At 41.6% G+C, this 15,638-nt stretch overlaps 1 protein-coding gene across 1 annotated transcript in view; it reads left to right on the top strand.

Annotated features, from left to right (window-relative positions):
* Positions 1-15,638, top strand: part of tnfrsf21 (tumor necrosis factor receptor superfamily, member 21) — a 64,684-nt gene that overhangs the window by 33,819 nt on the left and 15,227 nt on the right. Inside the window, exon 4 of the mRNA XM_078274605.1 lies at positions 9,573-9,838. Coding sequence (XP_078130731.1) covers positions 9,573-9,838 — 266 coding nt within the window. The remainder of the gene's footprint in view (positions 1-9,572; positions 9,839-15,638) is intronic.

Genomic DNA, 15,638 nt, shown 5'->3' with positions numbered 1-15,638 from the left:
GCCTGGGTTTGATTGTGAAGAGCACAGCTTGTTGTGCTCCCGCAAAGCCACACATACATTTCACCAATTTAACGTTGTGTTCAGACATCGAAATTGAACGCGAGAGGGCTATATGATGTGATTAACAGAAGGGTATTTGAAAAGATGCTGATGCACAAAGCACCCTGCTTCCCATCATATTGCACACAATAACAGGAGGCTGAAGTGAGCCAGACCACTTATTGGATCCATTGGTTTTTTTTCCCTCACTTAACCATTTTTCATTTCAGTGTTTAATTTGAAATCTCAAAACCTCATTGTTGCTTAAAACAGAATCCTTTCCCACAATCACATTTTCCCATTTATATGATGTGTTGGACACTTATGCTAGGGCACCCATAAGCCACAGCTGTTGCTTTGAACAAAAGACCAGCCAGCTCTGCGAAAATTAGATGCCTTGCATGTTCAGAATGCTCTGTAATTGTAGTGAGGGCTACAAGGTTGCAGAACCGATCCAAAATCCAAAACTGTATTATTTCAAACTGCTCAAATTTGTCTAAAACCTTCTGCAAAGGTCAATATATAACCTATGTTTTTCTGATTGAATGATTACATTCTTTTTTGTGTGGCTTTACCAGCGAAGTTTGCCACTACAGTAAAGGAGTTATTGGGGACTTGTTCACAAGTGAGTGTAAGATGGAAAAAGAGAGAGACAGACCAACACACAGACAACAATCATGCTGACAACTGTTGTGGTGAAGGCGAAGCTGTCGATTTACCAGTCATTCTACAGTACATTCCAAACCTCACCTGTGGTCACGATCGTATGATAATGACCGAAAAAAGGCCATTATGGATGCAAGCGACTGAAATGTGTTTGTTTTGCAGGGTAATTGGGCCTCAGAGACCCTTTGACATAGGGTAAGGAGCTCAGACATCTGGTGTCAGTACAATCTGTGCTCTTTTTGTGTCAGAAGAAGCCACTTGAAGTGGTTCTGGCATCTGCTTAGAATGCCTTGTTGAGGCCTTGCTTTGAGGTTTTTTAGGCACATCAAACTGGAAGGAGACACTGGTGCAGACCCAGAACACATTGGAGGGTTTAAAAATCCCATCTGGGAACATCTCTGGACCACCCACGAAGAATTGTCTAGGAAGACGCATGCCCAAGCTACCTGGCTTAGACTGCTGCCACCTCGATAAACAATTGTAAATGGATAGGTGGATGGATGGATGGATGCCCGCCCAATTTATACCAGGGGATTTACCAATGCAACCAAAGTCATGTATAGGAAACAAACAAAAGCTCCACTAGAGCAGTATGTTAGGATGTCTCCTGGATGCCTCTTCAGGGAGATTTTTCAGGCACGTCCAGCTGGGAGGACCCAAGGGCAGACCCAGAAGATGCTGGAGGGATCACATATCCCATCTGCCCCGGGAAAGGGAGATGGAGAGAGGGATATGGAGGTTGTGGCTTGGGAGAATGATGCCTGGGCAGCCTTACTTAGCCTTCTGCCACTGCATCTTGCACCTGGATAAGCAGTGGTAGATGGATGTATGGCCACCTAATTAAACCCCCAACTTTACACCTGGGTGTTTTCCTTTACAACCAAAGTTGTTTATTGCTGGAAACAAAGGAGGTCCACTAGAGCAGTTGTTGCTGAGATATAAAGAATAGTTTTATTTGTATAATAGCATGTGAGATCCACACTGTCTGGCAGCATCTATTTACCTGCTTATTCAGCTTTGCTCTGATGTTTTGGACACCAGTTAGCCATTGGTCATTATGAGGATAAAGGAGAGGTGAATGTGATACTGCTTATAGAGGAGAAATGCTTTGTTGTTAGGATGACCTGAGGTGGACAGGTGGGCTGCTGCTGATAAGCCAAACAGGGAGTTCAGTATTGCAGTTTGGAGTAGGGTGGACTGTTTTCCTTGGTTTTGGAGAGATGTGTGTAATAGAGTCATAATGTAATAGTTCTGTGGAGAAAGAGGATCCGCAGTGAGTCTCTGCTTTATCATAAACTCTAAACATATCTATGTGGATTTTTACAGACATGCTTCTTTGTTCATTTGATCCTCCATGTAATCAGGTCACTGCAATAGAGATGTAGAGATAGACAACAACAACCGAGAGTACTTTTTAAATCAACAAAGACAATACCCAAGACTCCCCTTGTTCCATGTGTATTGAGAGGCTGAGAGACAGACACAGGGATCCATTGTGTGCAGTTTTGAGGATCTTAATCAAGTGCCAACCGTTTCCTTCAAGCTGTTGTGGATGGTTTGCTTCCTCACTGTTGCTCTTTACTGAAACTACAATTAGCTCCATTCTCACCACACTCTGGACTTTGTGCTTTGGAGAACTGTGCATCTGTCCTGTCTAGGGCTGGGTATCGTTGAAAAATCTTCGATACCAATACCAATACCGTGATTTTGTTACCAGTTTCTAAAAGATACTTTTTTTAATACCAATTTTAAAAAAAAGTAATTACACATTACGGCACAAATCTTTTTATTTATTTCCTCCTACTACTTGAGTCCCATCTCTGTGCGTAACGTAGTGTTTTTTTCTGCGTGTCTCTACGACGTGTAACGTGAGACAGCCGGTCACAAACATTATTAGATCTTGGTAAAAGCATGCTGCATGCTTATTGGCTCCCTGATACTGATGATATTTACTCCTTAGGTATTGAAATTGGGTATTGAATGACGAGGCATTTTTCAATACTCAATACTATAGAGTCAATTCGGTACCCAGCCCTAGTCCTGTCCCCCTTTACCACACTACTGTATTTTATTCCACTATTTAGCTATATATTTTACAAAAAGAAAATGTCTAAAACCTAAAGACTTTCACTGTGATATGAAACCGAGAAGAGCAGAAAACCTTGAATTTCTTGAAGCTGGAACCAGCGAATGTTTGGCATTTTTGTCATTCTAGTGGTATGGCTTTAGGGATGGCAATGTTGGTTGGTCAGGTGGTTTGTCCACCAATTTGGTCCAGGCTGAACTCTCTTCTATAAATATATTGGATGGATTGCCTTGACATTTCTTTAAGACATTCATAATACTCAGAGGATGAATTTATATGACTTCTGTGATCCCCTGACGTTTTCACTAATGCTACCATGATGTTGACATTTCTATTTGTCCAGTACTTAGGTTTATGACCAACTACCTTTTAAAATGAATGGCATCAGCCTCAGCTGTGCTTTGTGTTTAGTGCTAATTAGCAAAGGTTAGCATGTTAGCATGCAAAACTAAGATGGCAGTTATAGTAAACCTAGAATTTTAAACATTAAAATGTTAACATTTTCACTGTTAGCATTGTTTGCTTAACTGAGCTGCTTTTGTGGATGTATTCTTGTTGCTTGATAAATTACTTGAACAATGTTGATTTAACTTTCTGTTGATTGACTCAACTTTAACTTCAGACAAAATCATACTAGATAACAAATATTTCTACTCTTTATAGCTAGCTTAACCTTAGTTTTTTTTTTTTAAATATCAAAGAAGTGTGAAGAGCATTGAATTACTAAACATATTAGGATTCTGAATAACTGTTGATCTGTTTCACTTATACAAAGATACATACAGTTTCCACTGAGAACCTTTCTTTTGAGTACTGACCTCCATTTCTTATTGTTTTCAATAGGAAGCACTTTTGATAGTTACTTTGTGTATAGTGTCACAACAGAAGTCATTATCACCTGCACTGCCGAATAGGAGGACTCTTTTTCAACACAAGTCTAGATGGGACACAACACTTTTTTTGGTACTTTCCAACACAAAAAATGTTAACAAAAAACACTGTGTCATGACGTGCTGTAATATATGCAAACATGACACTTGTGTCAATGTGCACCTTCAGGATAGCTCACAGTTTGTCCCGTCCAGGCAGCTGTATCACTCCTTATCTGACGGTTTGACCAAACACGTTAGTTTGGATAAATTCACATAAGGCAAGGGCATGTGCACACACTCTAATACACACAAATAAACACACTCCATCCTACTACTACCCCATGCAAACACATAATCCCATCCGCAGGCTGACATACTGAATCAGCACGAGACTTATATAGGTCATTTAAATGTGGTCAGCTAGCAGTGGCAGTGAGGCATGCAGAGCAGGGGGATTTCTCCTCTGTCGCTGTGTGTTACGGCGAGCAAAGTGGATAAGAGTCGCCTTCTGGCTCGGCACGTGAGGTCCTCTGGGTCCCTCCAGGATACACACATGTTTATTAATCTTGAGGAGGAGTACGGGATTGTGTGTGTGTTTGTGTGTTGTGTGTTGTGTGTGTGGACACTGCAAAATAAGGTCAAAGGAAGTCCGTTTTCACTTCAGGGACAGTTTAAGATTGGGGGCTCTGGTTTTGTGTTTATTTAGATTGAGGGTAATGGTTATGTTATGACTTGGTTCAGGTTTAAAATAAGAATTAGGTTTAGGTAAAGATTCTGGTTAACCATGTAGTGATTAGGGTTTATGCAAACGATTGGGAAGAGAAGAATGAGTGTAGAGGTGTAGTGTGTGTTCTGCAGGCTTCACGTGTCTATTCATCCTTCCCTCTCGGCTTGTGTGTGTGTGTGTGTGTGTGTGTGTGTGTGTGTGTGTGTGTGCTTGCATTTCTCTGTCTGTATATGTATGTACACATGAGTGTGTAGTTGTCTGTCGAGCCATGAATTACTACCACTGGCTTACATCCATTTAATCTCTCTGAATCATCCTGGATTTAGGCATGTTTGCAGCCAAAGGAATTGTCACTAGAATAATAGCTTGCCTCTTGCACATGTAGGCAGTGGGAGCATTCTAAAATGCCGAACGTAACGGCACAACAGCTGCTAGCATCGACAACAAGTTCAGCAACGGCTGTAATTCTTTATCCATGTTGAATTAAAGCTTTAGTGCGTAACATTTTTACATCAATGAACGTCCGTTACATTGAAGCCATTGCCAAATGAGTTGATACAAAGCTAATCAAGACTATCAGCTCCACACAACTCTCTCTGTATTTCTCAGTATGGCTATGTTCAGAAGATTATGTCGTCCGACTTTCACATGGCCGACTTTCGCACGCAGAAAATCAAGTGAAGTGAAGATAATTACCTCCAGTCCATCATGTTTTTTTTTTTTAATCCTCTGTGTCCTCCTTGGTTACTAGCAACTGTGTGCGGTCACGGAAGGCTTGTATCATGTGGACGCACTGGCAGTTTTGTTGTCATTACTTAGAATTCCTCATGGGGGAGACAGAAACTACGCACTATAGCTTTAAACACAGGTAGTCAAGGCTGATGTTTGTTTTCTTCCATACAGTAGTAAGGGGCACACCTAAGGATCATTTTGTGTTGAGAGCATTGCCTTCGTATTGCCAAATAGGACTCCATTTTTTTTCAAATTTAAAATGGTTTTTGATAGTGGATCCACCCAAGTATGCATTAATTAGCTCAGTGTACATAGGGGGTAAGCCACTTTTATATAAATGGGCCTTGCTCTTTCAAAAGAAATATCCAAAACAACAGCAGAAAACCTTAAAAGCTAAAATATGCAGTTAAACTGTTGTTCATGTAGATTTAAAAGCATAACTAGATAGATATAGTTGTCCTCTGATAGTCAGCCAAAAGACTAAAGACAAAATGATTCAAGAGCAAAATGCAGTCTTCCCTGGTGCACATGTTTTAGTATTACTTCACTTATACTTAACTGGTACTGTATGAGCACCAGATAACTAACTAGTGTTGACAGGTCCAGTATTTGTTTTTACGTGTTTGTAAGTCAATGTGACCTCTTTTTACAAGCCCTGGTTTTCCTTGAAAGACAGTGGTGTGAACTTAAAATACCAAATATGAAATGTAACCAAAAAGGAAACATGCTAATAAATTATACTGTAGCACTGGGAATGGTGAGCTCTCCTTTGTCTAAATTCAGTTTTAGGTTGGATCGATTCTCTACTGTGATTGATTAGAACCAGATCCAACCTGACATGTTTGGTGTAGTCACAAAAGCTTTTGAGAATCAGATCCTTCTCTTTTCAGTGCAGCAGTGGCTCGACAGTTGTCTGTCTTCAAGATGAATGACTCTGTGTATTCCACCACTTCCAACCATACAACAGGCGTGTGTGTCTACGTACTAAAATAAGAGATTGCCCAAGCTGATCCAGGGAGATCCAAGACTGCCATGCTGCCTCTGCATCACCCTGTGTATGTATTAGAGATGCACCGATTACAACTTTCTAGGCCGATTCCGATTTTCATTGAGTTAGGCCAGCCGATACCGATTTTAGCCGATTCCGATTTCATTTTGTCTAACCTCTTTACAGCACACACAAATATTTATTTTCTATCTTTTCTTTAATAGAATATTTTGCACAGAACATAGCACATAACACAGAACATTCAAAATTTTTTGAACAGATAATGGATCACTATAAAATAGAACTATATAACTTACTCCTGGTGCGGGAAATTCACACACCTCTAAAGTGCAATGTTAGAACCATTTCCTTCTTTTCACATCTAATATCTAACTAAAAAAATGTGATTTTGGTTTTTGGTGTCGTCCCTCCACGCCCTACTTTTTCCTTGCAGGTGTTGCATATTGCAAACTTGTTATCTTCTGCACACAATTTCCAAACAGGTGACATGTTGCAGGTTAATAGGATAATAGGAATAGGACGCGCTTCGCACCGCGAGCGGGTACGCGCGACACAGCGGAAAAGTTGAGAGAAAGGAAAAAGAGACTGTGCTGTCGCGTCCGTGTGTGTGTGCGTCCTTGAAAACTGTAACACGTATAACTTATGTTGTCCGTTAATTGTAGCATTGACCGGCATGAAATCGGCATATGTCAGACTGACCTGCAATTCCGGTCACCGGCCGGTCTATCGGTGCATCTCTAGTATGTATGTGTGTAAACCTGACCATGTGTGTGTGGAAAGCTGATGTGTTGGTTACGAGGTGGATATGTTGCGTAGAGTGGAATCTTTGAGCTCCCTGAGTGCCAGTGGCCTCATGACTTAGCTGGACAACCTGATAGGGAAAGCACCGTTCATGCATTCCGCTGGATGCATGAATGTCTGTTTCCTTCGGCTTTAATTTTAAACTTTGGTGGATTTATGAGAACTATGGTTGACTGCTCCCCAGATCGCTGCATGGTAAATTGAGACAGCTAGCTAGACTATCTGATCAATCTTGAGTTTTCTCTCGCACAACTATTTTACAGCGGCTCTGTGCAGAGCTTAGTGCCACCCATGACGATCGTGATTGGTTTAAAGAAAAGCCAATAAACCAGGGCACATTTTTCTCCCATCCCAGATTGCTGTGTTGAGTAGCCAGACCCCCCTCTGCTCCGCAGCGTGTGGAGGGTCTGGCAAAGCGAGACTATACCTCCTTTAACAAGATTATTGTAATGCTGAATTTCCACTGCATTCTACGGCTCGGCTCGACTCCCTTTGGTACCAGGTACCGATTTCAATTTTGTTTTCCACTGCAGATATTTCCCCCTCAATGTAGGAGGATTCTTAGCTGATCGTCATAGCGAAGCAGCGCGAGACCGCCGTGACATCATCTTCAACGTGACACAAACACAGTGTGTTCTCTCACTGAGTCCTTTCATCGGCAACCTAACCGCGTAATGTCTGCGGGCTGCCATCTGGGTTGAGTAAATAAAAATATTGTGGTCGCTATTGATGGTAGCTTGGCTATTTAAAAATGGCGGGGTTGTGCAGAATGTCCTCTGTTGCGCATGTGACGATTCTCTCTGACCAGTCAGTGGTCTGCAGTGTTTTGGTTCCACCTTTTAGTATCGACTCAACTCACTTGGAACCTTAACGGAGGTGAAACCAAATAAAGTACAAGGTGTACCATCCACAACTTTTGTCAATGGATAAACCAAAAAAGGACTGTTCCAAGCGAGTCAAGTTGAGCTGTGCTGTACCATGCAGTGGAAATGCAACATAAGAGTCTACAGCCATATTTCAGCTCTCTGTAGTATTTTTAAGACCACCATTACTTATTAGACCCTTATTATGGCAGTAAATTAAAATCATGAGTACAAGTAGAATTTATTCTGAAGGGGACATGAATGTCTGAATCATATTTAATGGCAATCCATCTAATAGTATCAAAACATTTAACTCAAAACCACATATGTCACCAATCTCATGGTGGAGCTAGAGGAAAAGTCAGGGGATCACCGAATTCAAAAGTGTTCATCCTCTGGTGACCATGGATATATGTACCACATTTCATGGTATATGTATATGGTTAACATCCTGACTTTTAGTCTCTTGTATAGGTTAAGCTCAACTATTACCAAGATGTAACTCCATGGACTCTTTTGTGTAGTCCTTCAAACTTGGCCTGTGTTTCATACTCCGCGCTGACAGTTCGAAATGCATATTTTCTGTAAATGAGTTTACAGTGATGTCTTTTGAGTAATTTTCTCAAACTTCTCCAAACTTCTTAAGAGCTACAGAAGACATTATACAACTGTTTCACAGGCTTCTCCATCTGGAAACTTGACTTTGACATGTAAAATCTTTTCCTTTTAAAGCATGTTAAACTGGCTAGCTTGGCTAGGGAACAGGCTGGTGCCTTGTCATTGAATGAGGCAAAACAAATCTTCCAGTTCTGGCCTACAGTTGACAGATATGTAAATTATACTTTTCAAGCGGCAAAAGAAAGCCAACAGAATGCAGTACTATTGTTATACTGTTCTGTATAACAACTTCTAATGTCACATTTAGGGTTGCTTGAGGCCCGACTAACTCAGAAATGGAGGTCACAACTTTGTTCATAATAAACGGACCAATTTACACACATAAGATGACACACTAGTTGCACAAGCTGAAACGGTATAATTCCAGACACACTCTCATACAGACACCATATAGAAGTTCAGTGTAATTGACAGAAAGAGAACAATGGTGTATTGTGTGGCACATAGCATGAGGGCTCCATTAGTCAGAAATGAGGCAATTGCTTGCTGCTGCATCCTGTTAGCTAGCACAGCTACTGGCCTACATTATTCAATTAAGAGGAAATCCAGCAATCATCGGAGTCTCATTTTTTTTCTTTCTTTTTTGTATTGTGGTTGAACAAATGATCACAAGTAGGGCTGGATATCGCCAATGGTTTCCCGAATCGATTCGATTATGTTTACAGTTTTGATTTGATATCAATGAGGTAGGACTTTAGCCGACCAAAGGTGACTGTGAGCTAAGTAAAGGGCACCGTGAGGGTTGCAGTTGAGTTTAGCCGACAAAAGGTGACTGTCGGCGACGACAGTTATGTTTAGGCACTAAAACGTTTAGTTTCAGATTAGAAAAAAAAAAGATTGTGGTTTAGGTAAAAACAACATGTCTCTTTGAGTTTAGTATTACCGGGACACAAATATGCTTTCCTCTTAACTTCTCCTAGCCCGTCACGTGATGTCCTTAAACATCCATGGTGAAAAGGGCATGTATTAAAAAATCAGATCACTCAAACAATGATCGATTTTAATTGGAAAATTATTTTAACCCAACCCTAATCACAAGCCCTCTTCTTTCAAATTTAAGTGCGGGTTCTCTAACTTTTCTTTCTCTTCCCCTGCTCAGGGGTGGATATCCTGAAGCTGGTGGCGGCCCATGTGGGCACCCAGTGGATAGACATCTATCAGTCGCTGGCCAACGTCACGGAGAGGGAGGTGGCTGCCTTCTCTAATGGCTACTCGTCAGAACACGAGCGAGCGTATGCCGCGCTGCAGCACTGGACCATCCGGGACAGCGACGCCAACCTGGCCAAGTTGATCAACGCCCTGCACCGACAGCGGCGCATCGACGTGGTGGAGAAGATCCGCTGTGTCATGGAGGACAACCCACAGGTAGGCTGGATGGATGTGTGGGCGAGACGTTCAACTTCTAATTTGGTCCTGTTTTGAACCAGGTTTATTTAGAGGTGTAGCAGGAAAATACTTTGGACCTCTTCAGCTCTGTCGACCTCACTGGCACACACTGTAGTACACACTGTTCTTTGCATCTCTCTCCCACTGAAATCTAATCTGTGAGGAAAGCTGTCTGGTGTGTCCCATTGGAGCCGGTCCCCGTGGTTTAGCTGCATTCCTCACATTAAAGCAACAGTTCACGTTGGGAGAATGATTTGATGTTAAAGCATTACTTACACTCACTGTTGCAGCCTCTCTCCCTACAGAATTTTGGAAAATGTTTTTTTGGGATAAGTGAGTTAGTGAGGGAGGAAGTGGTGTGACTTTTTGTCTGAGAATGTGAATTTCCCAAGAGGTACTATGCAGGGGCGATTTCAAGATTTTTTAAGTAGGGTGGCACAGAGGGGACCAATAGTCAGTCAGGGAGGGGGGGGGGAAGAGATTCTGAATACAGCATAGAAAATCTGCTTAGAAATATTGAATAGGATAGAACAACACAATTTAATTCTGCTAAATAAAATATCACATTCATTATTAGTTTCACTTATTTTTATTTTCAATAAATTTTATATTACAATTTATACCATGGTCTGGGTAAATACTTGATTCTGATTGGCTGCAGGGTGTCCATAAAAAAAGTGTTATAGGACACCTACTAAAAGAGTTCCATTGAAACAGACAGTACTGTTCTAAATGAATGCCATACTTTAAAACATTAGCAGCATTAACCCTTATACAATACACATTTTCTATAAGCTCAGTCTGCTTTTTTTTTTAAAAACAATCCCAGTGCTGGTTCCATGGTATCAGAATTTTGGATGGTCTTCATGGAAACTAAGGAATTAAACTATGGAATTAATTGGTCATGTGACAAGGGCTGGGAAAATTGGCAGAACAGGCAGTCAGATTGACAGCACTCTAGCCCAATGGAATGGGGAGGGTAGTGCCCCCCTTCTAGTCCCGCCCCTGGTACTGTGACATCAGCAGCTGAGGCGGAGACAAAGTGGGCAGCAGAAAGCAAACTTCATGGCACACTACATGGCAGCACAATGGGACCTTTTTTACCAGTTTTTTTGTGTTATTAGTCTGTTGATTGATATAAATTACAATTGAAAAAGATATTTTATATATTTTAGATATGTAGAAGATGTCATATTTTTTTTAACACATTATGGATATATATTGTAATGTAGAACATTTTCTGGAAAATCAGGAATGTTACTAATGTTACTAATGGTACTTGCATTGATGCCAAAATATGAAAATCAAATGCTACCACAAAAGTAGCCTGATAATCTGACTGAATTTCCATTTTGGTACACTTCATTCATTCAGCCTGACATTGTGTTCCCGCTCAGTCGAGTTAAAAAGTCTCACATTGATCAAAGAAAGATAGCGTCACATGTGATGTCATTGATGCAGTTTGTTTCCCATTAATCGTTTCAATTCATATCAAAGAAAGGCAGTGTTCACCTTATTTGTTTTTTTATGTTGTATTCTGACGTAATGTTTTTACAACTAAGAGCCTCCCCTGAAAAACGCCCACATAAGTCGTTTGTTCAAGCAGCAATTAAGACCTAAATTTACGTTTATAGTGACGGCGCCCTCTAGTGGCCACACACGCACACACACACACACACACACACACACACACACACACACACACACACACACACACACACACACACACACACACACACACAAACAGAAAACCTTAAACACAGCAAACATGGGACACCCAGAACCCTTCATCACCATTCACTTTCCTACTTCTGTGTGATTCATGTCAAATGAGTGTCCTTGACTGCACTCTCAGCGGTCAGCGCTGCACAGTTACAGCCTTGTTCTGGTTTTAAAGACACACCCGTCGTCTCAGTGTCTCAGCTCCTTAGTCATCTATTGTAATTTGGCCTTTCATCACAGCTTAATAATGAGCAGATCATATCCGGCTATAGTTTTCTGTCTGTCTTACTGTATTGATCGTGGATAAGATAGCAGATAATGAAATTATATGAAATTGTTTGGTAAGAGATAGGCATGGTGATTATGGAGAATTCATTGTGTTAAAGGGACCACAGGAAGTTGGAGCAGTTCTGTTGGAACAATTTAAGGATGGTATACATCCTTACCCTGATTTAAGATGGATACACTTTATGGCCAGAAGTATGTGGACAGCCTGTTTACACCAATTTGTGTACTTGGGGTTTGAGGCAGCCGTGACAGCAACATTGGTATTGTTTTCGTGTGTGTGTGTGTGTGTGTGTGTGTGTGTGTGTGTGTGTGTGTGTGTGTGTGTGTGCGCGTGCGTGCGTGCATGTGTGTCTCATCATGGCAAAACATGTGGTCCTGGAGACACATACGGTAGTGGGAACTACCACAGAGGTGGTTTTGAACACTTAGCCAGGTGTTCATATGTTTGTCTATTGGTCTGTCTGTGGAGCGATTTTGTCAGCGATGGTGTCACTACCGGTGCAGGATGCAGTCACAAAACTTTGCAGGTGTGTAGTCAAGATCGGAATGAAGGCCGAGTTCCAAGATGGGCGCATGAATGTATAACAACAACATTCGAGGTGAAGCGCATGAGGCCATCACGAAGCCAAAAAATACCCGGATGATCAGGACTGCTTCTGCACTGTGCAGCCTAAAGAGCGGTTGCACTAGAGACCTCTGCCAGCCGAGCCGGCTACTTCGGTGTAGTGCTCCGCTATCTTGAATGGAGATTAAATGATTTAATCATGCGGCTCTCCTAGACTTTCCACATGTTATCTGACCGAATGGATCAAATTCAGATAGTGAAACTAGTCTTTCACGGGAGTTGTGACGCTCAGTGGCGTAACGAGCGAACACCGGGCCCTTATGCAGGATTATCAAGGCGGGCCCCCCTACTGCAGCACGTGATGATGGCGCAATGTCCACGAGTAGGCTACCATGAATAGAACAGGATAGGATCATAGAGACACAGCATATAAGAGATGAGATGACTGACAAAATCAGGAGTAGCCTACACGCACCACAACAACAAAAAACACTGGTGAATGCGCAACATAACACATGAAAAAACACACAAGGGCAGTCCCTCCAGGATTTCGCTGCCTTTTTTTGAGATTGTTGCAGCCCAAAATGCCTGATTTCGTGGGAGCTTTTGAAAAGAATTGCGATAAAAGTTGCGATGTCTTTTGCATGTTTGTTGCAATGAAGTTGCGGGAGACAGTGAAAGTTGCAAAAAAAAGTTGCAATTTCTTTTGTATAGTTCTTTAAAAAGGAAACTTGTTTTGGGGAGAATAATAATTATTGCTATTAATTAATTACTCTGGGCTGAGATTTCCTAGGAACCTTACCAAAAAGGCTTAGGATGCTGCAAATGTTGGTATAATATGAAAATGGCTGGTGGATTTAAGACAAAAAATAATAATTTATTGAATGAATCAAATATCAACATATCTGTCACTGTCAGTGGCTTGTTGATCTTTAAATTGTTAGTTAATTTCCTATCCTGGGCTGGGACACACATTCATACGGTTTGATAAAGTACTTATTGGACTTTAACTTATCATTGCACTTACAATAACTAGCGTAGCTATCCTCAATTTAGGTCATCCTGTACGTCTCATCTGCGGTTTTTCCTGCATCCACCGTGTGTGTGTGTGTGTGTGTGTGTGTGTGTGTGTGCGCGCGGGGAACGGAGCAGCAGCCCCGCACGTTGCAGAGAGCCGACAGGATTGAACAGCAGCTTTCAGTGACTTTATGGTGATAAATCGTTACAGCGTACATTGATGTCTTTCGCTGTACGTTTTGTTGGTAAATGTGAGATGTAAGAGTCACACACATGTCTCGTCCATGGATGTATTAAGAGAACGGTCTCATTTTCATATCAGAAACAAGGAAATTTGACCCTTTCTCACTCCCGCTTGGTCAGTGGCTGCACGTGGGACTGCTGGGATTGTCGCGAGTAATGAAAATGCAATAGGGGGCCCCGGCTGTCAATCAATATCTTCCAGTCTTGTGGGCCCCCGATTGGTCTGGGCCCGTAAGCAACCACCTACCCTGCTTACCGATAGTTACGCGTCTGGTGACGCTCCAAAACATTTATTCACTGATTTACAGGCGTGTCTTTCGCCACATAAAATATTTTTGGGTCAGAAGTCATCATGTGACAGCCGGGGAGTTGCATTCCACCGTTTTGCCGCTATGTTCAATTTGCTTCAAAGACCAGCGCACTTCCTGGGGGCCTGGATGTGTGGGGTTCGAGCAAGGACGCAAAATGCCAAAGTGCCTCATAAATGACGTTCAAGTACAGACTGCAGTATCGACTGCACCGGTACCAATTTAAGACCTGTCCTTGGTACCATCCCTTAGGGGTGGGAATCACCAGGGGCCTCACAATACGATATCATCACGATACTTATGTCACAATACGATATTATTGCGATTTTTAAAACGTATTGCAATATTCAGCGATATATTGCAATGTATTACCTTTTTTCCAACTTCAAATGTTTCCCAATTTCAAATGATGTCCCCAAAAGGAAACTTTGTCAACATCTGTTTTCTCTGTTTGCTCATCTCACTGCAAAATGAGATTTTCAAGCAGACAAACAGACCAACACATATATAATAATAGATGGATACTTTGCGTCTGTGTATTGATACAGTATTGCCACGGAAAATATCGCGATACTATGCTGTATCGATTTTTTCCCCCACCCGTACCATCCCTAGTTTTAGATCCAAGTCACATTTCTGAATATGTACCTCGGTCTGATCTACATTGTTAGTGTTCTTTTCGACATGCATTTTATGTACAATTCATGAACAAAATGGACTGTATTCATGTAGCGCTTTCATAGTCTTACTGACTACTCAAAATGCTTTTACATATTATGAATATATAAACATTCTTACACCGTTGGCGCAGCATCAGGACCAATTTGGGGTTCCGTGTCAAGGACACGTCGACGGGGATCGAACCACCAACCTTCCTATGGGTAGGCAAACGTTTGTTTGTTATGAGGATGGCTACTGAGTGATGATAAAAAAAAAAATGAGGGGAGAGAGAATCATGGTAGGGAAGATAATAAGTAACAATAGTATAGTAATAGTAATACAGTGATGAAAACGGAGGATGTGGGTGATGCTAAACTTTTGAGGTTGTAAATTGAACATGTAAGGCCCCTGGCCAGCATGCTGGGGAGGGGGCGGGGGGGGGGGAAACATAGGGCAGGTTCGGGGACAGCAGCAGGGGGCACAACAGCAGAGTCCACTGCAGAGGTGTAATCACAAATGGATTTTTATTTTATTTTTTTTCGGACATGGCCGTTGGGCACATCGAAGGTGATTGATCCACTGCTTAACTCGCCATCCATTCATAAATAATTTACGTGAATTATTATTTCTTTATTTATTTCGTAGTCTTATATTTTTATTGTTAAAATTAAGAGGTTTCAGACCTTCCCCCCACTGAGGAGGGAAGCTACAGTACATTACAGGCAGAATGGTGAAACCACGGCTATCATTACAGACAGGAAGGCAGACAAAAATTGAGTGAAAAAGAGAAAAAAGAAAGTTGTGTGCAGTGTATGAAACTTTAAAAAGGCCAGGTTCATTGAATGTACCGTTGTCACTCATTTCACACTAAGTCAATGTGACTCACTTATGGGAAGCATGTCAATACGTCGGTTACATAACATCAATATATGACATTGATGTTTGAACACAGTAGAAAAAACACATTCACTGTATC

Source organism: Sander vitreus, chromosome 18 (genome assembly GCF_031162955.1).
Source record: "Sander vitreus isolate 19-12246 chromosome 18, sanVit1, whole genome shotgun sequence".
In the NCBI taxonomy this organism is placed as follows: domain Eukaryota; kingdom Metazoa; phylum Chordata; class Actinopteri; order Perciformes; family Percidae; genus Sander; species Sander vitreus.
This window is presented reverse-complemented; position numbering and strand designations above follow the sequence as displayed.